General features: G+C 39.7%; 1 protein-coding gene across 6 annotated transcripts in view; it reads left to right on the top strand.

The window, feature by feature from the left end:
• The window catches only part of USP34 (ubiquitin specific peptidase 34), a 310,790-nt gene that overhangs the window by 49,344 nt on the left and 234,830 nt on the right, over window positions 1–26,616 (top strand). For all 6 annotated transcript variants that reach the window (XM_039529334.1, XM_039529332.1, XM_039529335.1 and 3 more), the window contains exons 7-8: window positions 3,252–3,444; window positions 21,213–21,274. In XM_039529334.1, coding sequence (XP_039385268.1) covers window positions 3,252–3,444; window positions 21,213–21,274 — 255 coding nt within the window. The remainder of the gene's footprint in view (window positions 1–3,251; window positions 3,445–21,212; window positions 21,275–26,616) is intronic.

The following is a 26,616-nucleotide window of genomic DNA, read 5'->3' as shown; positions in this document are numbered from 1 at the left end:
ATTCTGAAAATAGGCAAATATCGCTTTTTTAATTGTCTGGGCATGATAGTGGGTGAACTTTTAGTTTCCCACCCCTTGTCTGATTTCCGGAGTTCTATATGTGGAGGTCAGTCCCCAGTTGTTGAAGATTGAGAGAATTCCAGACATGGCTCTTCTCGTGCTCTTCCCTGGCTTATCTATTAGCAAGGAAAGAACACTATGGTCCTGATTATTATTCACACAAATGTGTCTTTATGCTAGTTTGGCAATGTTCAGGAGCCTTAAAATGTGTTGACTTTAAGGCCTCTTTACATTACAAGAGTAGTTTTAAAGGGCCTTAGCATAAATGAGAATCAAGCCCAATAACTTTACATTTCTTCTCTGACTAGTTAATGTTTAGACCCATGATACAAGGCAAAAAAATGGAGCATAAATGTGGTTAAACCACTTTAACCTTGCTTGTGGCCATAATAGCTTTTAGCACAGGCTTGTCCAGTCTGCATGCGTAGACCCAAATTTAGAATGTTGGCAAATGTATGAATTTTTAATGCTTTTCTGTGGTGCTGACCAAACTGGTTAGAATTTAGTTCAGCCATGGTCAAATTTAAACCATACTGAAGGACAGTAGTTAAATTGTTTTTTGTCGGTGTTGTAGTTAGTATCTACTTTACAATTTTTTAACTGTGTTTAAAACCAGGTTGAGAGATGGTTGCTCTTGTCCATATACAACATGGTTAGGGCTCCATTCTGTCACGGTGATTGCGGAAGTCACTGATTCCGTGACTTTCTGTGACCTCCGTGACTTCTGCAGCAGCCAGTGTGGCTGATCCCAGGGCCGCCCCTGGGACCGCTCTAGCAGCGGCCAGTGCAGGTGGGCCCAGGACCACCTGAGCAGTGGTTCCAGGAGTGGCGGGAACAGTGGCAGGTGGGTGGCCCCACAGCCAGCCACATTGGTGCTGCTGGAGCAGTCCCAGGACAGCTGCACCGGCCGCTGAGCGGGCGGCCCCAGGCAGTTGGCCCCAGGGACCGCCCAATCAGTGGCCTGTGTGGCTGGCCCCATGGACTGCCTGAGCAGCGGTCCTGGGGATGGCGGGTGGGCAGCCCTGGGGGTAGCCCGAGCAGCCATGGCTTGGTGGCCCCCGGCAGTTGGTGCCACTGCCCCCCAAAAGGCTCCACAGACCCTCCCAGAGCTCCTGCCCCTCCCCCAGCTAAGATTTAGTCAGGGGTACATAGTACAAGTAATAGACTGGTCATGGGCTGTGAATTTTTTTGTTTGTTGCCCGTGACATGTCCATGACTTTTACTAAAAATAGCCGTGACTAAATCATAGCCTTAAACATGATTAGTTATCCTAAACATGCCAGAGTACTATGTCTGACCGTTACCAGTGGTAGAGGTTATAGCATGATTGTCTAGGTGTAACCAGGTCTAGCAGTTGTTTACTGTGTAGGCAGAACCATCAAACTGTGTTGCTGTAACCACTGTGTGGTTGGTTGCTGCTCCTGCCTCCCAGGTCACTATGAAGACACGCATGTTCATAGCTGCACAGAGGTGACTCTGTGTGCATGTTCACTTATACACCAGCTATCCCTTGGGGCTTTGCTTCCTGCGTTACCAGGAAATTGTGGACTAGTTTAAATTGTTCAGCATTTCTGGTTTCTGTGTAAAATATTCCAGTATCTTTGACAGCAGTGGTGATTCATCTTGAAATACATTGATTGCTGCTGCTGAAGAAGACTGACCATATATTACTCCTGGGGGAATTCTGTGCCTAAAAATTCTGTGCCAAAAATTAAAAATTCTGCAAAATTCTGCACATTTTATTAAAATAATGCAGTATAATCACACTAATTCAATTTATTCTGGTAATTTATTTAAATTACAATATAGAAAAAAGTCACAATAACTGCTCAACTTTTCCTAAACACATGAAAGTTAAGTTACAGCACTTGGTAATCAATACCCTGTATTCCAGTTATAATCCTGGCTGACTACTTTGGAAAATGCTTGGTTCTGATTTTCCTGACATTATATTGACTGCTTGATAAACATTTTATTTGCCCTCATTTTTTTTTAAATGGGTAAGTTAAATAGCTTCTGTAATAGAGGTGTAATCTAACCCCATTGTGCCACTCTGGCACAGGAAAAAAGTGAGAAAGCACATAGATCTTCCTGGGTGAGGATTCCCTTACTGTCATTTACAACAAGGCTCCTTTTCACCACTTTGGCAATGTAAAGGAGCCTTAAAACTTTTACAAGTGTTTTATATCCTGGTGGAATTGACTAAGAATGGGAACAATTAACTAACAATAGGAACATTAACAACTCCCCAGTAGCCTCCTATATTTCTGCCTTGCCTCAGGGGACAGAGCCTGCCTCATGCCTACCTCCAGACAACCTGAAGCCCTACCCCGTCAGGCAGGTCATCCCACAATAGGGAGCAAGAGGGACAGAATCTCTCTTGCTCATTTGCATGCTCGCCCAGCCCACTCCTCCTTCATGCAGTGATTTATGTCTTTGCCAGTTGCTCTGGGCTCTCAAAGAGATGTGCTAGGGCTACAGGGGAAAGGGAGCGTGTCCCCTGCAGATTTCTTTGCTTTCCCATTTTCTGTGGGGGAGCAAAGAAATCTGCAGACGATATGAATTCTGCACCTGCACAGTGGTGCAGAATTCCCCCACGAGTAACATATTCCTAGACTTTACTGATAGAAAAATGGTTATGCATCATGGAAGGTGTCATGCAAACACAGTTGACATATGGAGATGCTGGGAGAAATTCTGGATATGACATGTTTGCTGTAACTATACAACAATGGTTCTATCAGTCCTGTAGGTAGGGCCACAGACAAGGATATAGGGTATGTCTACACTGCAGCTGGGAGCGAGTCTCCCAGTCTGGGTAGATAGACTCACGTTGGCAGGGCTCGAGCTAGTGCCCTAAAAGTAGGAGTGTGGATGTTGCCGCTCAAGCATCAGGTCAGTCTCTCAAGCCTTGGGGGTTGTATGATCAGAATCATGTTTACTAATAGAACCTAAATCATTCTATACAACTCTATTTATTTCTTCTTTTTATCTATTATTTGCTTTACTAAGTTATAGATTGCCAATTGCAACTAAATTACATTAATATTAATGTATTTTTAGGATTAATATTGTTATAAAGACTGCTAGAAATATATTTGAAATAATCATGCTGGACCATTATTTCACATAGGTTTTATTTGGAATCATGTCATATTTCTTCTTTCTTCTTTTTGTATAATTTATTTTAGGTATTTATGTAAACTGTCAGACCAAGAGTTGCGACAGAGTGCAGCCCGGAACATGGCAGATTTAATGTGGAGTACAGTTAAAGAGCCATTGGATACAGCCTTGTGTTTTGATAAAGAAAGTCTTGATCTTGCGTTTAAGTACTTTATGTCTCCAACTTTAACAATGAGGTTGGCTGGACTGAGTCAAATAACAGTAAGATTTTTTTAATCTAAAATTATATTTAGGAAAAATGTTTTATTTCTCCCACTGTTTACAAATTATTATTTTTTATTGAAACAGTAGCAAAGGACAGCAGAACCATCTTATAAGCAGTCACAGAAAATGCATGATAAACAGATAGTCATTCAAGTGGGGATTGTAGTTTGTCCTTTGTCATACTCATCAGATTTTGTCTGTGCTAAAATATACTGTGTTCAGAGAGATGATTAAGGCATGACTCAGTTTTTTGCAACATATTGGACCTTAACCTTTTCCCTGAGCCGTTTATTGTACAAAATGGTACTGTGCTTTAACCATATTTTGGGATAGCCATGATGTAGTTAGGGCCTTATATTTGGTTGCATTTGTAGTTTAATATAGGACTTAAATCTGTTTTTTTTTTTAAGTTTTCCTATATCAGAATTCACTATAAGTGGATTCCTCTGTATACTGTTGACTCTTTTATTGACAATTGTTCATTGTAGCCTTTTTCCTCAGCGTGAGAGCATTCATGCATCATTAGCATCATTGAGAATTTGATTGAAACAGGTGACATTAGCAACAGAAAACATTAAAAAAACCAACAGAGAAAGAGGTTAAGAAAGCAGTTTTGAATTCTGGAAACTTAGAAACTAAAATAATAATAAAATACAAACAAAATAATAACTTGTAATTTTAATGGTTTTATCTTTGAATAAGCATTTTTAATATTTTCTACAAATTCAGATACATTTATATGAAAGTGGTAACTTTGTACATAATTGCTAAATTGACTCGAACATGCAAAGAATCCATTTGGATAAACTACTTTGAAATTTTGAGACCTACGATCACAACATTTAAAACGTGATCTCAATAACCCATATTCATTTTCAGTTGTAAATATAACAGTCTCTTTTTTAAAACTGATTTGGAGTACAGTACATTTTTTGTAAAATAATTATGTCTTGCTCTGGGTGGTTTTGACGTGTCTCCTATTTGCAGTATATTTTTTACTAGGAAAAAATCAAATTCCTGGCATGAAATAATTACTAAGCCTAGCTGTCATGTCTTTGGAACTCAGTTTGTTGTTATGCTGTTCTCTTCATTTTTTATCAGTTCTGTTCACCAGTTCAGTCTTCCATGTTCTATTCATATTTGATAATTTTGTAATTCTTGCTGCCGTAAAGATTCCATTGCAAAGTAATGATGGGTGGGGAGGACAGGGTACCCTGACAACAGATGCATCTGACCTTGTAGTATAAAATATATATATTATGGGTAGGCTGGGCAGAATTGCATTTTTGTTTTTTTATCACTTTAATAGATAATATCAACGTTTATTTTTAAACATTTTTTCAATTGTCATCGATTTGAATTTTCACAGTTTTGGGAAATTATGGAGGTCAGACAAGGGGGGAATTACACAGTAATTATTTCATTACATTAGATGTTGAGATTTTGTTTATAATGGTTAAAACACAAATTTTCAACATCACATATCAAAATATACAAAGCAAATATCCTTTCAAATAAGTTCTCAAAGTTTCTTTCTTTGCTTATCTGTAAATTTCGGTTATCGATGGAAATACATTTTTGGTGGTTTGGGTGAATGGTAAAATCGACATTTAACTCATAAAAATCTAATCCTCCCAAGCCTCATTGAGGGAGATGAGTTAAAACTAGCTTAAATGGCAAGAGACTTGGTAATATGCCTAGAAATACATTAATCAATAAGCAAAACTGGTTTCTAAATCTAGAATTAACTAAAATAATTGATTTTCAAAGATATCTGTATGTGCTGCTAGGTCTAGTTAGTTTCAGCAATCAGTGTCCTGCACCCCAAAGAGTTTAAAACAAAACAACCCCCCACCTATTTTCAATAAAAGCATTCTTTAAATACTGCATTAGTACATTCCACGTCCTATTTGCCTTCATGTTTCCTAGGTATGTAGTATAATAGGATGAAGGAGGTTGGGGGAGAGTTCAACAGGGACTATTTTATAATTTTATAGGCATTACCTTTTGAATCATTTCAAATAGTGTGAAAGAATTGCACATGCCCCTTTCTAGCTTCACCTAGTCTGGTACTTCTGGTTAAATTCTGGCTACCACATTTGGACCCCAGGCTTAACTGTGCACAGTTTGGTCAGATGATGTGGATGGGGCCAAACGAAGCTAGAATCATGTCAAATAAAGATGTTCTTCGTGTAATGGTCCCTGTTGTAGTCCACTATGGGTTTTGCATGCACACAATGCACCCGGAGCTGGAGAAGTTGAATGTAGTGTCCATTGGTCTGCACATGGAGCCTCGTTCACCTTGTGCTTCCATCTAAGGGGATAAAGGGTGAGGAGGACCGACTGCCTCTCTTTTTCCTTCTCACCACCGCATGGTATGGGTTAGAACCTTCAGTGTCCATAGCTTTGGCTTTGTCCTACAAAACATGAATTAGGTCTAGTTTTGTAAATGGTTTTAACAGCTTTTACAGTCTACAGTTAGTGTTTTATAGGTCTGTTAGTGTTTAGTTTGGTCTCCCAGCAGGGGACTTCCCTCTTTCCTCCCCCGGATCCTGTGCGGGTGCCCAGGACTCAGGCTTCAAACTCTGTTCTTCCTGCCCACAATCCTTCTCGGTCAGTGACAACCACCAGCACTGCCTGCACTGCCCTGGGGAATCCCACATTGCAGCAAGGTTCAGTATCTGCCAATTGTTTGTCAGCTGTACTCAAGAAGGGCATGAACTTTGTCTCTGCAAATATCTCCTGGAGAAGGCGCCAGGGACACCCCTCCTCTCAACCCGTACCTTGGCCTGATTCAGCAATAAGTGCGCCTCCTGCTGTGAAGTCTGACTGGAGCAGGAGAATCTTCCTCCACAACCTCCCCCTGAGGTATCTTATTGGGAATCCAGGAAGCACATTCCTAAGCATGAAACAAAGTCTTCCTCTAAATCCACTTCAGAGAAGTTGGAATTAGTTCTAAGTAAGCCCATAACTCAGCCCATGAGGACTCTAGTACATCCTAAGTCCAAGAGGCAAGACAAGAAAGCTCATAAACATTGGGCTATGCCAGTTCTGGATCATGATACGTCGGTACTGTCATCCTCGGCCACTCCAAAACCCCCAGATCCGTCAGCACTGATGAAGTCTGATCATCATCAACTTGGCATAGTCTTCCTTGCTGCCTTCAAGTGGAATCCCTCTCACACTGGGGAGATCTGAATCCATTGTTGCTCCACAGGACATTTTTACTCTTCTGGATTTTGCATGATCACATTGACATCTATAATCTGATTTTTAGAAGAGGGCATATGGTTTACAACTCTTGACATGAAGGACTCCTATTTTCACGTAGACATTCATCCCACTCACAGACGTTTCCTCAGATTCATGGTGGGCTCTGACCAGTCTCAATACAGAGAACTGTCTTTCCGAATAGTGATTGCCACTAGAGTCTGTACTAGAGTTCTCTGTAGTAGCAGCAGACATCAGACGTCGTGGTTTCATTGTCTTCTCCTGCCCGGACCTCTGGTTTCTTGTCACCAGGTCCTGGCCAGGAAGCCTACATGTCAGTGTCTATGATGTTCCACCTCCTCTCCTCACTGGAAATCAGCGTAAATGCTGAAAAACCTGTATTTGGGATTTCATTGGGGCAACCTTGAATTCGATCACTGCAAGAGTGTACCTGCCCAAGGACAGGTTCCAGACCATGAACAATATCCTAGTTCAATCACAAACAGCTCTTGAGTACTGGTCAAGACATCGAGGAGTCCGGTGGCACCTTAAAGACTAACAGATTTATTTGGGCATCAGCTTTTGTGGGTAAAAAACCCACTTCTTCAGATACATGGAGTGAAAATTACAGATGCAGGCATAAATATACTGACACATGAAGAGAAGGGAGTTACCTTACAAGTGGAGAACCAGTGTTGACGGCCAATTCAGTCAGGGTGGATGTGGTCCACTCCCAATAATTGATGAGGAGGTGTCAATACCAAGAGAGGGAAAATAGCTTTTGTAGTGAGCCAGCCACTCCCAGTCCCTATTCAAGCCCAAATTAGTGGTGTTAAATCAGCAAATGAATTGTAGCTCTGCAGTTTCTCTTTGAAGACTGTTTTTGAAGTTTTTTTTGTCGAAGTATGGCTACTTTTAAATCTGTTATAGAATATCCAGGGAGATTGAAGTGTTCTCCTACTGGCTTTTGTATGTTACCATTCTTGATGTCTGATTTATGTCCATTTATTCTTTTACGTAGAGACTGTCCGGTTTGGCCAATGTACATGACAGGGGCATTGTAGGCACATGATGGCATATATCACATTAGTAGATGTGCAGGTGAATGAGCCACTGATGGTGTGGCTGATGTGGTTGGGTCCTGTGATGGTGTCGCTAGAGTAGATATGGGGACAGAGTAGGCAACGGGGTTTGTTACAGGGATTGGTTCCTGGCTTAGTGTTTCTGTGGTGTGGTGTCTAGTTGCTGGTGAGTATTTGCTTCAGGTTGGGGGGCTGTCTGTAAACGAGGACTGGCCTGCCTCCCAAGGTCTGTGAGAGTGAGGGATTGTTTTCCAGAATAGGTTGTAGATCGTTGATGATGGGCTGGAGAGGTTTCAGCTGGGGATTGTACATGATGGCCAGTGGTGTTCTGTTATTTTCTTTGTTGGGCCTGTCCTGTAGTAGGTGACTTCTGGGTACCCGTCTTGCTCTGTCAATCTGTTTCCTCACTTCCCCAGGTGCATATTGTAGTTTTAAGAATGCTTCATACAGATTTTGTAGGTGTTTGAGGGATTGAAGCAAACTCCGTTGTATCTTAGGGCTTGGCTGTAGACAATAGATCATGTGATGTGTCCTGGCTGGAAGCTGGAGGTATGTAGATAAGTATAGTGGTCAGTAGGTCCAGGCTGAGGTTGATGGTGGGGTGGAAATTGTTGAAATCCAGGTGGAATTCTTCTAAGGCTCCTTCCCATGGGTCCCTATGATGAAGATGTCATCAGTGTAGCACAAGTAAAGAAGGGGTGCTAGGGGATGAGAGCTGAGGAAGCATTGTTCTAAGTCAGCCATAAAAATATTGGCATACTGTGGGGCCATGCGGGTACCCATGGCAGTGCTGCTGACTTGAAGGTATAAGTTGTCCTGAAAACAGAAATGGTTGTGGGTGAGGACAAAGTCACAAAGTTCAGCCACCAGGTGTGCTGTGGCCTTATCAGCTTGTAGTCCATCCTTGTGTGGAATATTGGAGTAAAAAACTTTTGCATTCGTGGTGGCCAGGATGGTGTTTTCAGGAAGATCACCAATGCATTGTAGTTTCCTCAGGAAGTCGGTGGTGTCTCGAAGATAGCTAGGAGTGCTGGTAGTGTAGGGTATGAGGAGAGGGTCCAAAGACTCAGATAATCCTGCTGTAAGAGTGCCAATGCTTGAGATGATGGGGCGTCCAGGATTTCCAGGTTTATGGATCTTGGGTAGCAGATAGAATACCCCTGACCGGGGCTCTAAGGATGTGTCTTTGTAGATTTGTTCCTGTGCTATAGCAGGGAGTTTCTTGAGCAGATAGTGTAGTTTTTTTTGGTACTCCTCAGTGGGATCGGAGGATAGTGGCCTGTAGAATGTGGTGTTAGAGAGTTGCCTGGCAGCCTCCTGTTCATAATCCAACCTGTTCATTATGATCACAGCACCTCCTTTGTCAGCCTGATTATAATGTCAGAGTTGTTTCTGAGGCTGTGGATGGAGTTGTGTTTTGTATGGCTGAGGTTATGGTGATGCTGTTTGTTCACAATTTCAGCCTGTGCACGTCTGCGGAAGCACTCTACATAGAAGGCAATTACAGACCGGTAAGTCTAACGTCGGTACCGGGCAAATTAGTTGAAACAATAGTAAAGAATAAAATTGTCAGACACATAGAAAAACATAAACTCTTGAGCAATAGTCAACATGGTTTCTGTAAAGGGAAATCGTGTCTTACTAATCTATTAGAGTTCTTTGAAGGGGTCAACAAACATGTGGACAAGGGGGATCCGGTGGACATAGTGTACTTAGATTTCCAGAAAGCCTTTGACAAGGTCCCTCACCAAAGGCTCTTACGTAAATTAAGCTGTCATGGGATAAAAGGAAAGGTCCTTTCATGGATTGAGAACTAGTTAAAGGACAGGGAACAAAGGGTAGGAATTAATGGTAAATTCTCAGAATGGAGAGGGGTAACTAGTGGTGTTCCCCAAGGGTCAGTCCTAGGACCAATCCTATTCAATTTATTCATAAATGATCTGGAGAAAGGGGTAAACAGTGAGGTGGCAAAGTTTGCAGATGATACTAAACTACTCAAGATAGTTAAGACCAAAGCAGATTGTGAAGAACTTCAAAAAGATCTCACAAAACTAAGTGATTGGGCAACAAAATGGCAAATGAAATTTAATGTGGATAAATGTAAAGTAATGCACATTGGAAAAAATAACCCCAACTATACATACAACATGATGGGGGCTAATTTAGCTACAACGAGTTAGGAAAAAGATCTTGGAGTTATCGTGGATAGTTCTCTGAAGATGTCCACACAGTGTGCAGAGGCGGTCAAAAAAGCAAACAGGATGTTAGGAATAATTAAAAAGGGGATAGAGAATAAGACTGAGAATATATTATTGCCCTTATATAAATCCATGGTACGCCCACATCTCGAATACTGTGTAAGATGTGGTCTCCTCACCTCAAAAAAGATATTCTAGCAACTAAAATGATTAGGGGTTAAGAGAGGGTCCCATATGAGGAAAGATTAAAGAGGCTAGGACTCTTCAGTTTGGAAAAGAGAAGACTAAGGGGGGACATGATAGAGGTATATAAAATCATGAGTGATGTTGAGAAAGTGGATAAGGAAAAGTTGTTTACTTATTCCCATAATACAAGAACTAGGGGTCACCAAATGAAATTAATAGGCAGCAGGTTTAAAACAAATAAAAGGAAGTTCTTCTTCACGCAGCGCACAGTCAACTTGTGGAACTCCTTACCTGAGGAGGTTGTGAAGGCTAGGACTATAACAATGTCTAAAAGGGGACTGGATAAATTCATGGTGGCTAAGTCCATAAATGGCTATTAGCCAGGATGGGTAAGAATGGTGTCCCTCGCCTCTGTTCGTCAGAGGATGGAGATGGATGGCAGGAGAGAGATCACTTGATCATTGCCTGTTAGGTTCACTCCCTCAGGGGCACCTGGCATTGGCCACTGTCGGTAGACAGATACTGGGATAGATGGACCTTTGGTCTGACCCGGTATGGCCTTTCTTATGTTCTTATGTTCAGTCTGTCACTTCGACTGTCAGGAGGAGTCCACGCAGAATTCTTCTTCTTTTAGTGTTGGTAGGAGGGTTCCTATGGGTCAGTGCATTGTTCAGTGGTGTGTTGAAAATATTCCTTGAGTTGGAGACAGCGAAAGTAGGCTTGTGGGGGGTGATGGGGCAGAAAGAGAGTCCCTGAGATAGGACAGACTTTTTCACCGGGCTAAGTGTGTGGTTGGATAGATTAACAATATTGTTGGGTGAGTTAAGGGAACCACTGTTGTAGCCCCCTGTGGCATGTAAGAGTTTAGATAGTTTACTTCTCTGCACAGGAAAAGGGACAGTAAAGTGTGCATTGTAAATGGCTTGTCTCGTTTTTGTAAAGTCCAGCCATGTGGAAGTTTGTGTGGAAGGTTGGTTTTGTATGAGAGTCTCCAGTTTTGAGAGCCCATTGTTGATCTTCCCCTGTCTGCTGTACAGGATGCTTATCAGGTGGTTCTTCAGTTTCTTTGAGAGTGTGTGGCACAATCTCTCACTATAGTCAGTGTAGTATGTAGATTGCAATGGATTTTTTACCTTCAGTCTATTGGGTATGATGTATCATGTGTCAGCAATGCCCCTCTGCCATGTACATTGGCCAAACTGGACAGTCTTGATGTAAAAGAGTAAATGGACACAAATCAGACATCAGGAACGGTAACATACAAAAGCCAATAGGAGAATACTTGAATCTCCCCGGACATTCTCCTGGTAACAGTTCTGGCCAAGGTAGTGTCTTCCTTGCAACGATGCACAACTCCTCATCAGGTATGTGTGGGTGTCCCCCTTTCTCCTTCCTGTCCAGACAGGACCATTATTATGGATGCAGCCCTAATAGGTTGGGGAACCTCATGAACAGCCATGCCGCACAAGGAACCTGAACATCTTGAGAGTCCAGGATGCACAACAATATCCTGCAGTTGGCAAGCAGTCCAGAAGGCATGCGAGTCCTTTCTTCCATTCATTCATGCTCACCGTGTCCTTTTAATGTCAGACAACATTACAGCTGTCTTCTACATCAACAAGCAGTGAAGAGTGAGATCCATTTCCCTGTGTGCAGAAGCAGTCAAATTCTGGAACTGGTGTATAACCAATCAAATCACCCTGTCGGCAGCTTACCTTCCGGTGAAGCAAAATGTGCTTGCAGACTCCCTCAACAGATATTTCACAGTCAACCACAAGTGGGAGCTCCATAAATTGGTATTGTGCAATATTTTCACGCTATAGGGAACCCCAGCCAGAGATCTGTTCGCCTCTTAAACAGGAAATGTACCACCCTAAGGTGACACTCTGCTTCTTCCTTGGTCGGACCAGTTCAACTATGCCTTCTGTCCATTACTGCTCCTGCCACGAGTTTGGGGTGACCAGATGTCTCGATTTTATAGGGACAGTCCTGATTTTGGGGGCTTTTTCTTATATAGGCTCCTATTACTCCCCACCTCCTGTCCTGATTTTTCACACTTGCTGTCTGGTCATCCTACACGAGTTCTATGCAAAATCCAGCAGCACAGAGCCTGGGTCATCCTGATCACTCCCTGCTGTTCCAGATGGTTTTGGTTTCCTAATCTCCTACGCATGTCATCCCAACCACCCAATCATCCTCCCAGTGTTTTCCGAGCACCCTGATCTGTGTCCATTCCACCTCAGGGCTTGGTATTTGCATGGGCTTTGTCCTTAGAACGTTCATGCAACATAGCTGTGTGAAATGTCCTTTCTAATAGTATCAGGGGGTAGCCGTGTTAGTTTGGGTCTGTAAAAGCAGCAAAGAGTCCTGTGGCACCTTATAGACTAACAGACTTTTTGGAGCATGAGCTTTCGTGGGTGAATACCCACTTTGTCGGATGCATGTAGTGGAAATTTCCAGGGGCAGGTATATATATATATATATATGTAAGCAAGAAGCAGGCTAGAGATAATGAGGTTAGTTCAATCAGGGAGGATGAGGCCCTCTTCTAGCAGTTGAGGTGTGAAAACCAAGGGAGGAGAAACTGGTTTTATAGACTAACGTCTGTTAGTCTATAAGGTGCCACAGGACTCTTTGCTGCTTTCTAATAGTAGAAAGGACTCTAAAAGAAGATGTTTCCTAGGTAAATAGAAGTGCTTTTCTTCTGGGGCACATCAAAGAGGCATCTCCCAGAAACTGCAGATATTCCTCTCATCTTGGACTGTATGCTCTCTTAGAAGACATCAGGCTTGTCCTCAGCTCTTGGCAAGTCCACTTGATGACAATCAGTGCGTACCATCCACTTTGGGCTATTTGGTCTCCACACATCCACTGACCAGTGGATTCTGGAAAGGCCTAATCAGAACCTTTCCACCTATTCAGAAGTCTCCTCTCTGGTTGGACTTCAGCCTTGAACCTTTAGCTTCTTGCTCCAGGTTTCTCTTTTCCATGAAGATCGCTTTGTTTGCAGCCATCACCTCAGCTAGAAGGGTTGGTGAGTTTGGAGCAATGATGGCAGATTTTCCTTATGCTATAGTCCATGGGGAGAAGGTTTCCTTGTGTCTGCACCCCAAATTCACTCCTAAAGTAGTTTCAGAATTTCACCTTAACCAATTCATTCACTTACCTTCGTTCTTTCCAAAACCGCAGGCATCACAGAGGAACAAAGACTCCACTCCCTCGATGTTCGGCGGGCCTTGGCCTTTTACCTGCAAAGAAGAAAACCAATCAGGATATTCCTATAGCCAAAAGAATCAGGGGGCACACCATCTCCACCGAGAGAATCTCCTTATAGATCTCTGGCTGCATTCTACTGTATCACCTTTTGATTCCCCCACTCCACACCCTTGTGCGCTCATGGGATAAGAGCTCATTTTACCTGAGCACAAGCAACAACTATGGCATCACTTCAGGAGGTACCCTTCCTGGACATCTGAAAAGTGGCCATGTGGAGTTCCATTCACACATTTGTGAGATATTTTCGTCTGGTGCCAGGACTTCTCTGCTTATGCCTCCTTTGGGATGGCAATCCTCCATGCAGTTCTACAGGCTGCACCCTTACACTCTCCTCTTACTTAAGTACTGCTTGTCAGTCATCCACAGTGGAATACAACAGGGCCATCTCTCAAAGAAGAAGGGGAGGTTACTGACCTGTATCTGGAGATTCTTCAAGATGTGTGGTCCCTATCTGTATTCCACTACCTGCCCTCCTTCCACTCTGCTTTGATCTTATCTGATTTGCAGTAGAGAAGGAACTAGAGAGGTGGTTTATCCATCCTACCCTTTATTCCCTCATATGGAAGCATGTGATGAACCAGGATGCATGCGCGGACCAACACACAGTACTTTTAAATTCTCCAACTCAATGCTCATGGTACGCATGCGTTTAATACAGATAGGGACCACACATCTCAAAGAACCTCCTGTGGAAAGGTCAGTAACCTCCCCTTCTGCTTAGGACCTGTGTATGTTTTTCTGACCAGGGTTTGGTCCTGTCGACACTGTTTTTGGTTAAATCACATTAGAACTCTGTTCACAACTGAGTTTAAAGCTAATACTAGACAACTGAGTTTAAATCTAATTCTAGGTCTAATTTAATTATACATCCACGTTTTTGTGTAATATAATTAATATATAGAAATATTTGAAATAATATTAAAAGTAGTGGGTTTGAGCTTACCCAGTGAATAGTTCACATAAAATTATTAGTTTTCCTTATGCAAGGAATGTGATTAAACTTACATTAGAGGAGATGCACTAATTGTAGCAAAGGCAACTCTGTTCATACATTACATAGAATCAGTATTATCCCAATCTTGTTTAAATGGTAAATGAATCTACAGGACTTTGGACACATTGTCAGATCAGTTTTTCATTAAAGTGAATGTATGGTTGCTTGTAATATAATTTTATTCCTCTAGTTGGATCTTCAAAAACAAGCTATCCAGAAACATCACTTGTGGATGAAACATCAAAATGACAGCATTTTAATATATTCATTGTCTGATTTTTAGATTTCTGGTTGTGTTTAATTAGCATTCAGTGAACTCTCAGAGTGTTTCTTTTCAAAGAAAAATTTTCAGATTATTTAATTTAGGGCTGTCAAGTGATTAAAATTAATTGTGATTAATTACACTGCTTTACAATAATAGAATACAATTTATTTAAATATTTTGGGTGTTTTCTACATTTTCAAATATACTGATTTCAGTTACAACACAGAATACAAAATGTACAGTACTCACTTTATATTTATTTTTTATTACAAATATTTGCACTGTAAAAAACAAAAGAAATAGTATTTTTCAATTCACCTAATACAAGTACTGTAGTGCAGTCTCTATCATGAAAGTTGAACTTACAAATGTAGAATTATGTACAAAAAATACCTACATTCAAAAATAAAACAAGGTAAAACTTTAGAGCCTGCAAGTCCACTCAGTCCTACTTCTTGTTCAGCAAGTTTGTTTACATTTGCAGGAGATAATGCTTTCTACTTCTTGTTTACAATGTCACCTGAAAGTGAGAACAGGCATTCGCATAGCACCGTTGTAGCCGGCATTGCAAGATGTTTAGATGCTTCAGTCACCATTCCAGAGGACATGCGTCCATGCTGATCATGGTGCTCGATAACGATCCAAAGCAGTGTGGACTGACACATATTCATTTTCATCATCTGAGTCAGATGCCACCAGCAGAAGGTTGATTTTCTTTTTTGGTGGTTTGGGTTCTGTAGTTTCTGCACCAGCATGTTGATCTTTTAAGACTTCTGAAAGCATGCGCCACACCTCATCCCTCTCAGATTTTGGAAGGCACTTCAGATTCTTAAACTTTGGTTCAAGTGCTGTAGCTATCTTTAGAAATCTAACATTGGTACCTTCTTTGTGTTTTGTCAAATCTGGAGTGAGTGTTCTTAAAACAAACATCATGTGCCGGGTCATTATTTGAGACTGCTATAACATGAAATATATGGTAGAATGGATGTAAAACATGGTAGGAGACATACAATTCTCCCCCAAGGAGTTTAGTCACAGATTTAATTAACACATTTTTTTAACAAGCATCATCAGCATGGAAGCATGTCCTCTGGACCGGTGACGGCAGCATGAAGGGGCATATGAATATTTAGCATATCTGGCATGTAAATAGCTTGCATTGCTGGCTACAAAAGTGCCATGCCAAGGCCTGTTCTCACTTTCACTTGGCATTGTAAATAAAAGTGGGCAGCATTATCTCCCGTAAATGTAAACAAACTTGTTTGTCTTAGTGATTGGCTGAACAAGAAGTTGGACTGAGTGGACTTACAGGCTCTAAAATTTTACATTGGTTTGTTTTTGAGTGTAGTTATATAACAAAAAAAAATCTACATTTGTAAGTTGTACTTCTGTGATAAAGAGATCATACTACAGTATTTGTATGAGATGAAATGAAAAATACTATTTCTTTTGTTTCTTTTTTACAGTGCAAATATTGGTAATAAAAATAATATAAAGTGAGTACTGTGCATTTTGTATTCTGTGTTGTAGTTGAAATCAATATATTTGAAAATGTAGAAAAAAATCCAAAATTATTTCATACATTTCAGTTGGTATTCTATTGTTTAACAGTGTGATTAAAACTGTAATTAATCACGATTAATTTTTTTTGAGTTAATCGCGTGAGTTAACTGTGATTAATCAACAGCCCTAATTTAATTTATCATCTGTAAAAGGATGACTCAGTCTTTTGTATTCATCTTATAATGGTATATACTGTATACACAGTCATAAGTGAATACTTTTATGTCTGTGTGTTACCTTAAAATACCTCTGTCAGATGTTGTGACCATTAGTTTGAGGATAAATTTGATTTCATACAGAAATGATAAATTTCAAATTGGATGGAAGAATAAAAGTCTTACTTCAACTTAAAACAATACAGTCAGGTTCTCTTAAAGCCCAGCCCCCAATGCCAAACATTCCCCCCATCTTCCATAGTTCATGAGCTACAATAATAAAAGTCTCCATAGTTGCTTGAGATGTAACCTCTAAGCAATTTACTTACACCTTTGTATGCCATTATCCTCTTTCTTTGCTTTTAATTATGCACATATGTATCTTCCTTTGTCCTTACCAAAGATGGATTTCAGAATAAAAATGTCCAAGCTTACATATTTTGGGTGTGTGTGTGTGGATGTGGATGTGTAGTATGTGTGGATGTGTGTATATATATAATATTGGTGTTAGTATAAAATTGTTTGAACCTTTAAGGATTTATAACTTGTTTGATCCTGGGAATTGCAAAAGAGGTATCATTACTGAAGAATGCTGGCTGTGTGTGTGTGTGTGTGTGTATATATATATATATATATATATATATATACTTCCTGTTTTTATCAAAGCAGAATTATACAGTATTTTTAGTTTAAGGCAAATGGTTGGACCTTCACTTGTAAAAATGATTTTTTTTATATTTTGATAATTTATGAAACCTCTGAAACCCCTTTTTATCTACCAACGTAGCCTTTTGATATAAATAAGCTTCACCCACTCCAAAGCTGCATTTGTCAATTGTTTATTCCAGGCAGTTCAGACATCGGCACTCATTTGGTGGAAAATTGCCTGCCACCTTATTTTTTAAACTCTTCAGTTTTTTCATCTTATCAGGATCCTTTTAGAAACACAACTCTGCTTTTCACCAATAATTCTCATGTTCCAGTAACCTCTAGTTTCTTTAATTTGCATATTTTGGCTGGGATAGTCTTTATGAATTGCCTGGTTCAAAGAGAAAATATTGTGGTCCTCTGCAACGGTATTGGGATCAAGATCTGAACTGCAAAATTACAGAAGTTTTGACTGTGATCTTATTTCACAATCTTTTTGCCTCTTTTTGCAAACAAAAGACTCTAAGGATTGAGGGGGAAATGAATTAAAGCATGAAGTCAGTTCTTCTTTGTTTACAATAACCATCTCTTTTGCAAAGGACCCTTGGTTACTATTCTCTTACTTTCCACAGTCTGTATTTCTATCAATGTCTCTAGTTTGAAACTGTTTGGTAGATCATCAAGGAAACAGATTTTGATTGCCCTACTCTCTTAATTTTAATTTCCCATACAACACGGATTCAGCTCCATTTTCTGTATTTCACCGAGACATTTCAGAAGAAGATACACAACTAAAATGATTTTCTTTCTTCAATACGGTCCAGGACTATGGATATGTCTACACAGCAATAAATACCCATTGCTGACCGGTGTCAGCTGACATGGGCTACGTGGCTGAAAAATTGCAGTGTAAGTCTGGAGCCCAGGCTCTGGGATCCTCCCCCGTCGTTGAGTCCCAGAGCTCGGGCTCCAGCCCAAACCTGAATGCCTGCACAGCAGTTTTACAACCCCACAGCCCGAGCCCCATGAGCCCTAATCAGGTAAATAGGGGTTAGCTACAGGTGTGTAATTGCTGTGCAGACATGCCTTGAGACTCCAAAGTTCAATTCCACATTACAAGATCTTCAATATTAAACAACATTATGTCAAATGTAGCCACTTCTAGGACATGCCTCTTGGAAAATAGACATGTTTATCTTTCTTGTCTGGAAGTATAAATCCTTGACCATGAACATATGGTTAAATAGAGTTAAGCAGTGAAGTCTTTACCATTTTCTTGCTTATTTGCAAGCAGCTTAATCTTTCCTCTACTCATCTTGGCCAGGAAGAAGCCCAGGCATTCACCTGTTCTCTAATACAGTAACTCCTCACTTAACGTTGTAGTTATGTTCCTGAAAAATGCGACTTTAAGTGAAACTATGTTAAGCGAATCCAATTTCCCCGTAAGAATTAATGTAAATAGGGGGGGTTAGGTTCCAGGGCAGCTTCCCCTACTCTGCAAGCACCAGAGGTGGGGGGGTTCAACCTTCAGCCTGTCCACTCCACTCCACTCCCTACCCCGAGCCCCCACCCTTGACCTGCCTCTTCCCCCCCCACCTCCTCCCCCTTTACTTCGCTCGCTGCGTCCTGGCTCCTCCCCTCTCTCTCCCCTTCCTTCTAAATGCCAAGCCAGCTGATTGCCACGTAGGGGAGGGAGCAGGGACGTGCGCCGAGTCCTCACTCCTCCCCCCTCCCTTCTGGCGGGGCAATCAGTTGGCTTGCCGTGTTTGGGAGGCAGGGGAGGGAGGAGGAGCCTGCGCGCCGAGTCCTCGCTCCTCCCTCCTGCCTCCAAAATGCCACAAGCCAGCTGGTTGCCACCAGCAGGAGAGGGAGTGGAGGTGCACCGAGAGTTTGCTGGCAGGCGGGAGGCGCTGGGGGGAGGGGGCCGTAGGGAGGCTGCCAGCTGTGGAGAAAGCAGACAGCCAAACAACGTAAGAGTGCAGCATTGCACAACTGCAAGTGAGTATGCTCCCTAATTGATCAGCAACGTAACAATGAAACAACGTTAAGCGGGACGACTTTAAGTGAGGAGTTACTGTACTTATGATATCTAGAAGTAGGTCAGTAACTCCAAATTACTGTTTGGAAGTTTTAAGAAGTACAAAGATACAAAGCTTGCTCATGTTTTTTCAATTACCTTGTCTATTGTATTAAGAAAACAAATTGCTAATAGATCCCTATAACCTATATACCATCTTTTGATATACAGTTTGCAAGAACCCCCCCCCCCCCAGTTTTTGCCCCTTTCTTTGTTTTTTTAATTGATATCTAGGATTTTTAGTAAGATAGATTTGAGAAGTCTGACGTTTCAATATCTGAGACAGTATGCTCAAGATTCCTTTGTGCCAGAAACTTACATTTTGGGAAAGTCCTACTGTAATTCATATAAGTCTGACTTTCGTAAGTTCAAAATTGTTGTCCCTAATTCTCCTTGAAAACTAGGGTATAAGTTAATATTTGATCATATTTTGTTTTAAAAAAAGTTATTACAAGTTTCATTGCAAATTGACTCTGGGTTAATGACTGGGTTGAGAACTGAATGTATGTCAACAAGTCTGGAAAACCGGTGATGCAGATATCTGGATATAAATCAATGTGTGCTGCAGGAATTATCAGTAGAACTTGGTAACTAGAAAACTAAAAGATTTTTACAGATAGCAATATACTGTGGAGAGTGCAATCTATCTCAGATTAGATACTGGAGAAACATGGCAATTTCATCTCTTTTGGGATCATGCCTCCGTTAAGGGGCCTATACAAATGAATTATTTATAAACACTAAGGAAATTCACACATTTAGAATATTTAATACACAGGGTAGTACATTTATTTAGCCTACCAAAAAACCACATAACTAGTAGATAGCTAGGATTTAGAATTTTGATAATGTTATGAAATTTTGAGCTAAAGTTTAAACACCAACCTTAATTCTGCCCTCTCTCCCTCTTCTCCCTCATTCTACATATAACTTCCTGAAATGGGTTTACCCCTCCCACACCATCCTGTACAATTTTTTGCTAAATCACATAATGCCACCCATTCTGGCCTTTATCAGTTGCATTCATTTTAACTGATCATATCAAGAGGATGAAGTAGTGGGCAGAGATATGAAGGGATTCTCTTGGCAATATTTGGAGGGTGCAATATTTGGAGCTCTGAGGAGAAAGATTCAAGCTCATGTAGTAAATAGGCAAGATCTCTCTGCCTTATAAATGGAGCATAGTAATGGTCAGTGTTACAACAATTAAAAAACAAACAAACCCAATTTCCTCATTTAAATTTTGAGCTCTAATGGTCTATTAACAAAGTCTTAGGTAATGTAAACAAAATTTCAACTCTAACTATACAATCAAAATTTTTTGCTGTGGAAATTGTGCTATCTGTTTTATTGTTGGAGATGTCATTTATATAAAGTTGGACTGGTGGACATAAAAGAGAGATGATATTTCTTAACTGAAGTTAGCTTTCTTTTCTTTTTCGTTCTGTGAAGCCATGGATCCATCAATTCACAGCCCCCTCAAGCCTTCATTATATTTTTTCAGTTTCATTTCCCTGACTCGGTTCTTTTTTTTTTGACTCTTATAAAGCTACTAATAAATCACTTCTGAGAAGCTATAGTAGGCAGGATAGGATAACTTGGTGGCTTCCCCTAAAATGCCCATCTGTATCATTTTAATTTCATTTTCAATAAAAACTGATTTGCAAAATTACTGGTAGAAGCCTGACTTTGAGTTCTAGAATGGGTGAAGATTACATATGTCAAAAGATTGGTTTAATGAAAATAAGTGTTCCAAAAGCCATTTTCTGGTTAAATAAATAAACTTACCCTATGCCTATTACTTACTGAGAATACTAATTATTATGTTAGTCTGTTGATTTAATCAGAAACATTTCTAATTCTGGATTAGCAAGTTTTGAAAAAGCATTTAGCATCAGAATATTTTATGAAAAATTATGGTAATGAGACAAATAGTTCTGTACATACCTATGTTTAATATATTTTTTGGGATTAAGTAATCTAATTATCCAAAACATTAGCTTTACTATTTATTTCTTGTCACTGCTAACATTTTTATACATAAGAAAAATTATCACTCAAAATATTGTTAAAGTTAAATTTTAATGTCTTCTTCCTTTTTCTAACTCTAGAATCAACTTCACACTTTCAATGATGTGTGTAATAATGAATCATTGGTTTCAGACACAGAAACGTAAGTAGGAACATTATTTTGAGTACTTATGCTTAAGCACACTAGATAACTATAAGGCTTCTCATATAAAATTTTTTACATTTTAGAGTGTGTGCGGTACGAACATTCTGAGATACTTCTTAGAAATATCCTCGTCAGAGGCTCCATTCAAATTACCTTTTAAATAGAAATTTTAAAAACATTTTGAATATATTTCATATGTTTTCTCCTGGCTCTTTTAAAAAGATAGATTTCAAGGTAACTTGCGAGGCTGTACAGGAAAAATACAAATATTGAAGTAATAAAATTATTAATGTTTAGCAGCATAGCAGCCATTTGTCTTCAAAATGCTGCGCAAACATGAACTAATTAATCACACCACTCCTATAAGATTAGGTAAGTATTATTATCCACATTCTACAGATGTGATAACTGAGATTCAGAAATAATATGACTTGCCCAATAACCAGGATTACAATTCAGGAGTTTCTGGCTATTATTCCTACACTTAGTCCTCTACTAGACCATGCTGTCACAGCTGTTTGTTTTTCTTGGAAGTTCTTGTTTGTATATTTCAGATATATTAAAACACAAAATTGTGTATAATTAGACTTTTTTTTTTTTTTCAACCATCACCCAGGAAGAGAAGCAAAGTTCACAATGCTTCATGTATGGAATTACTTTCTAATGATTAAATATATATGCTGTGATCTTTGTATCTCTTTGAAATGTTAATGGTTTGTATAGTATGTGGGCAAAATCACATCTTTGGACATGTGGAGTTAAAATTAGAAACTAGATTCTTCTTAAAATATTTTGCATATGTAAAATCAATAGGTTATCATTACATGTTAGCAATGAGAAGAGATATTGAAGCTTTAAATGTTACTTGATAGGTATATGGATTGTGTGAATAAACCCACATCTAACTGTGAATTTAACAATTAAATTCCGTAAATCATTTACATTTTACTTGAGCCACGCTCTTTAAAAATATATATATATTCTTCCTTTTTGATGTTTATGTATTTTAAGAATGAGGTAAATTCAGGATCTCTTCCCCACTAACGGTAAAATCCATTATAATAGTAACACTAACTTGATTTCAGTATGGATATACAGAGTTTGTTATTTGATATTATGTATTATTGTTGTTTCTGTTACAGTAATACCTACTTACTCTGTTGATGTTGCTGAGGCTTAACACATTACGTTGTAGGTCCCACAAAAATAGTAACTTTAATGCTTCAAAATCTTTCCTACCAATAGATTGATGACTATTCACCCCCCACTCCTCAAATGGAGCATTTTCCCTACCACATTATAAACATATTACATTTTGGATTTTAAGTTATTTTATCATGTCTCTGGTTGAAACTTGGTATAAACCACTGTAGTTAATTAAAAAAATAAAAAATAAAAAATAGTTGTTTTGCTATGCCTTTTGCCCCTCACCTCTGCACAAAATTGAATACCTGAGTACTTTAAAAAATACAGTTTTGAGATATAACAATGACCTTTTTGAGTCTTATGCTTACACCATGCTTAGTGTAAACAAAACCCTGGTTGAAATCCTGATTCCATTGAACTCAGTGAAAATGTTGACATTGACTTCAGAGGGGCCAGGATTGTGCTCCGTATGAATTTCCCCAAATGTTCTACCAACACACTCCATTCTTGATCTGAAGAAACTTTGTTATTCCAATCCTGAGCCTTCTTTGAACGGAGGACTACCAATTTTATATCAAACTGTGTGTTGGTTTTCTGAAGCAGACAAATGTCCACAGGAAACTAAGTAATCACTTTTGGCTAATTTTTTTTTAATGTCTTTGGACATAGAGTTAATAGGTAAAAATGGGTATGAGTCCATTCAGCTGCCTTGCCATCTTCCCTCTGTTAATTTTAAAACAATTTTTATTTTAGTATGTTGGCGAAAATAAAGTGTAAGAGTCGTGCTTTTAAAGTAGGGCCATTGCTTATCTGCATAATGTATTAATGTAATTTGGGTAGAAATCCATTGGATTGACTGCATTCTTCCAAAGAGTTACACTGAACCAAATTTCTGTAGTTGTACCCACACACTGGTCTAATGGGCGTTCACTTTTCTGTTTCTCAGGAATGATGTTTGTATTTCAAAAAGCTCGATGGTGTGTACAGGCAGAGTGAGTGTTATAAGAACATGGCCGTATTTAGGGCTTGTGCACAATACAAAGATTTTGAGATCACTACTTTAGGCTATTTTACTGGTCTGGTATGTCTGCAACTCTCTATTCCCCACTCTTATTCCTGGCAGGCTGAGACCAGATGAGATCTCATATGGCTGGCCTCAATTCTGCCTATTTCCTCATCCTCTCTGCTTAGTCCTGTCAGGCCCAAGACCCATCTAGTATCACACACTGGTGTCATCTGTGGAACACACCATGAATGACACACAATGTATTAAAAATAAAACTTCAATTTTAAAAAGTTAGCAAGAAACCATTTAATAATAAACATAACAAAAAAAAACCTGGCGGTTCAATTTTCTGTCAAATGAAAAGATAGAGGAAAAGATCAGTAGACTTTTACAGCAGTTAACTCTTCTACTATGTTTAACCTATTCTTGCTCTAGGAGAATCAGGGAGAAGTATTGTACTTGCCCTTCAAAGGGACTGATATATTCAGCAAGATGATCTATATTATCTTAAGGCTGAAGGAAATAAGAGCAGTATCTTTTGCTCTGCCCCCTACCCCCTTCCTTTTGAAAAAAAAGTTCCTTTATTCAAGTATCAGACAATTCTCAGCAGCAGTCGGGGTCAGTTTTGGGTATTACTCTGTTGGCAAAGGCATTTTAAAGCAGATTGTCATTTTAAAGGACTGCAGCTCAATCAAAAGACCACTTATTCTGTATCTCTGATAAGAACATTAAGAATGGTCATACTGGGTCAGACCAGTTGTCCATCTAGCCCAGTATCCTGTCTTCTGACAGTGGCCAGTGCCAGGTGCTTTAGAGGGATGAACAGAACATGGCAGTTTTGAGTGGTCCAGTCTCGTCTTCTCATAGTTGGAGTTTTAGGGACACTGGGAGCATGGGGTTGTGTCCCTAACCATCTTGGCTAATAGCCATTGATGAACCTATCCTCCATGAACTTACCTGATCCCAATGGCTACTTCATTCTGTTAGAAGTAGTAGTTTTTATATATTTTGATGTGTCACCTGTAATTGTGGGTCCAAGCCATTTTTAAATACTGTTCATCTTTGGGAACACTTATCCCATTTTATTTCTTCCAGCCAGTCCATCTCAATGGACTACTCCTGGAAATGTAGAAAATGGCTGACCTCCTACAGTTCAATTTAATATTTTACTCTCATCTCATTTTCCTGTCTCCAGGGGTCTTCTAATAAGAAATTGTTGAATGAAGAAGCACTACTCTTATTCAGCTAGAAATAATAAAATGAATGGCAGTGTCTTACAGAGGGAAAAATGTTTATTTCCATTGTTTACTCATTTTAGAGTAAAAAAGGAGGTCTAAGAGCTATTCTGGACCTTTGAAATCTCAACATGTTTACCAGAAGGGGTGACATTTTGCATTGAGTCCCTGGTCATGCTTATTCTTTTCCTGTACTCTTCAGGATGTATTTGGAACTGTCAACCTTTGAGATTTCTGCTTCTGTATCGTGATACGAAAGATTCACAGCAAATATCTTTGGTTCCTTTTAGGAGCCAACCATTAGTAGTTCAGACTTTTTCTACTTGGGATGGCTATAACATCAGGAGTTCTTACTAAGTGTTTGGCAGTGGTAGTTGTCCACTTTCATCAGCATGGATTGCACGTTTTCCCCTACCCAGACAATCCAAAGGATTTTCTGTTGAGGGTGTGATTTGGCCTTTACAAGTCACTTTCTGTCTGTTTCTCTATATAGGACAAGATCAACTTTCCAAACCCCAGAGACCTTCTTTATAGACATTACCTTCTTTTAGACCATTTTCTAGAGTTGCAGAAAGCACTCCTGATGGCAAGAGTTCAGTCATTATGGACATTCAGATCTTTTCTTAGACTCTTGTATCTTTTTTACTCTCTTTTCAGGGTTGGTGCTGACGTAGCATGTTGTGTTGATCAGCTGTGTACAATGTCAAGTTGCAGTTTTCCTGGGGTCTGTCACAATTTCATTGAGTTAGTGGTCTCTATCTCACAACGTGCTCATAGGGATGCCATTAATTTAGCCATTCTTGGCTTTTATGTTAGAGACAGATTTAGTAGAGTTAAGGATGGGAAAGCCATCTGGGTCACTGTAGAGTTCATAGGCTATTGAAGCTGAAAGAGACCAGACTTTATATGAGTATCTTGGAATGCTGGTCTTCAGAACTTTGCCATCAATCAGTGGGAAAATGATCAAAGTTTCCATGGATGATGATAATGCTGAAAGTGCCATTTAAACTAGCAAGGGGAAGCTTTCTCTTTTCTCCTCTGGAAACTGTCATTGTGTGGGAATGGGATATCCAGAAAGATATTTTCTTTTGCTTGTTACTTGGCAGGCAGTCAAGGAGAATTTAATTGGGTGGGCTCCCCAGGTGTGGTAAACTGCTTTGATGGCAATGTCACAAGAGCCCCTCTTTTGTTCTATGGTCTTGTCAGACTGCCCTTTCAAATGGAAAATAACCTGGTTCCATAGACTATGGGTCTTTAACACCAGAAGGTTTTGAGAGTTCAGTGGTTGTGAGATAGGTCTTGTTGGAGCCCATGAGCCATTGTCCAGGAAAGTATATGATTGTAACTAGAATTCTTTGAGGGAGTCAACAAACATGTGGACAAGGGTGATTTTCAGAAAGACTTTGAAAAGGTCTCTTACCAAAGGCTCTTAAGCAAAATAAGCTGTCATGAGATAAGAGGGAAAGTCCTCTCAGGGATCAGCAATTGGTTAAAAGATAGGATAAACAAAGAGTGGGAACAAATGGTCAGTTTTCAGAATGAAGAGGTAAATAGTGATGTCCCCCAGGGATCTGTACTGGGACCAGTGCTATTCAGCATATTAATAAATTATCTGGAAAAAGGGGTAAACAGTGAGGTGACAAAATTTGCAGATGATACAAAACTGCTCAAGATAGTTAAGTCCCAATCAGACTGCAAAGAGTTACAAAGGGATCTCACAAAACTTAGTGATTGGGCAACAAAATGGCAGATTAAATTCATCTAAAAAAAGATATGTTGGAATTGGAAAAGGTTCAGACAAGGACAACAGAAATGATTAGGGGCCTGGAACAGCTTCCATATGAGGAGAGATTAATAAGACTGGGACTTCTCAGCTTGGAAAAGAGAAGACTAAGGGGGGATATGATAGAGGTCTATAAAATCATGACTGTTGTGGAAAAAGTAAAAAGGAA

The sequence above is a fragment of the Mauremys reevesii genome, linkage group 3, assembly GCF_016161935.1.
Source record: "Mauremys reevesii isolate NIE-2019 linkage group 3, ASM1616193v1, whole genome shotgun sequence".
Classification (NCBI taxonomy): Eukaryota; Metazoa; Chordata; order Testudines; family Geoemydidae; genus Mauremys; species Mauremys reevesii.
Note: the sequence above shows the minus strand (reverse complement) of the source record. Positions and strands in the feature narration are given on the sequence as shown.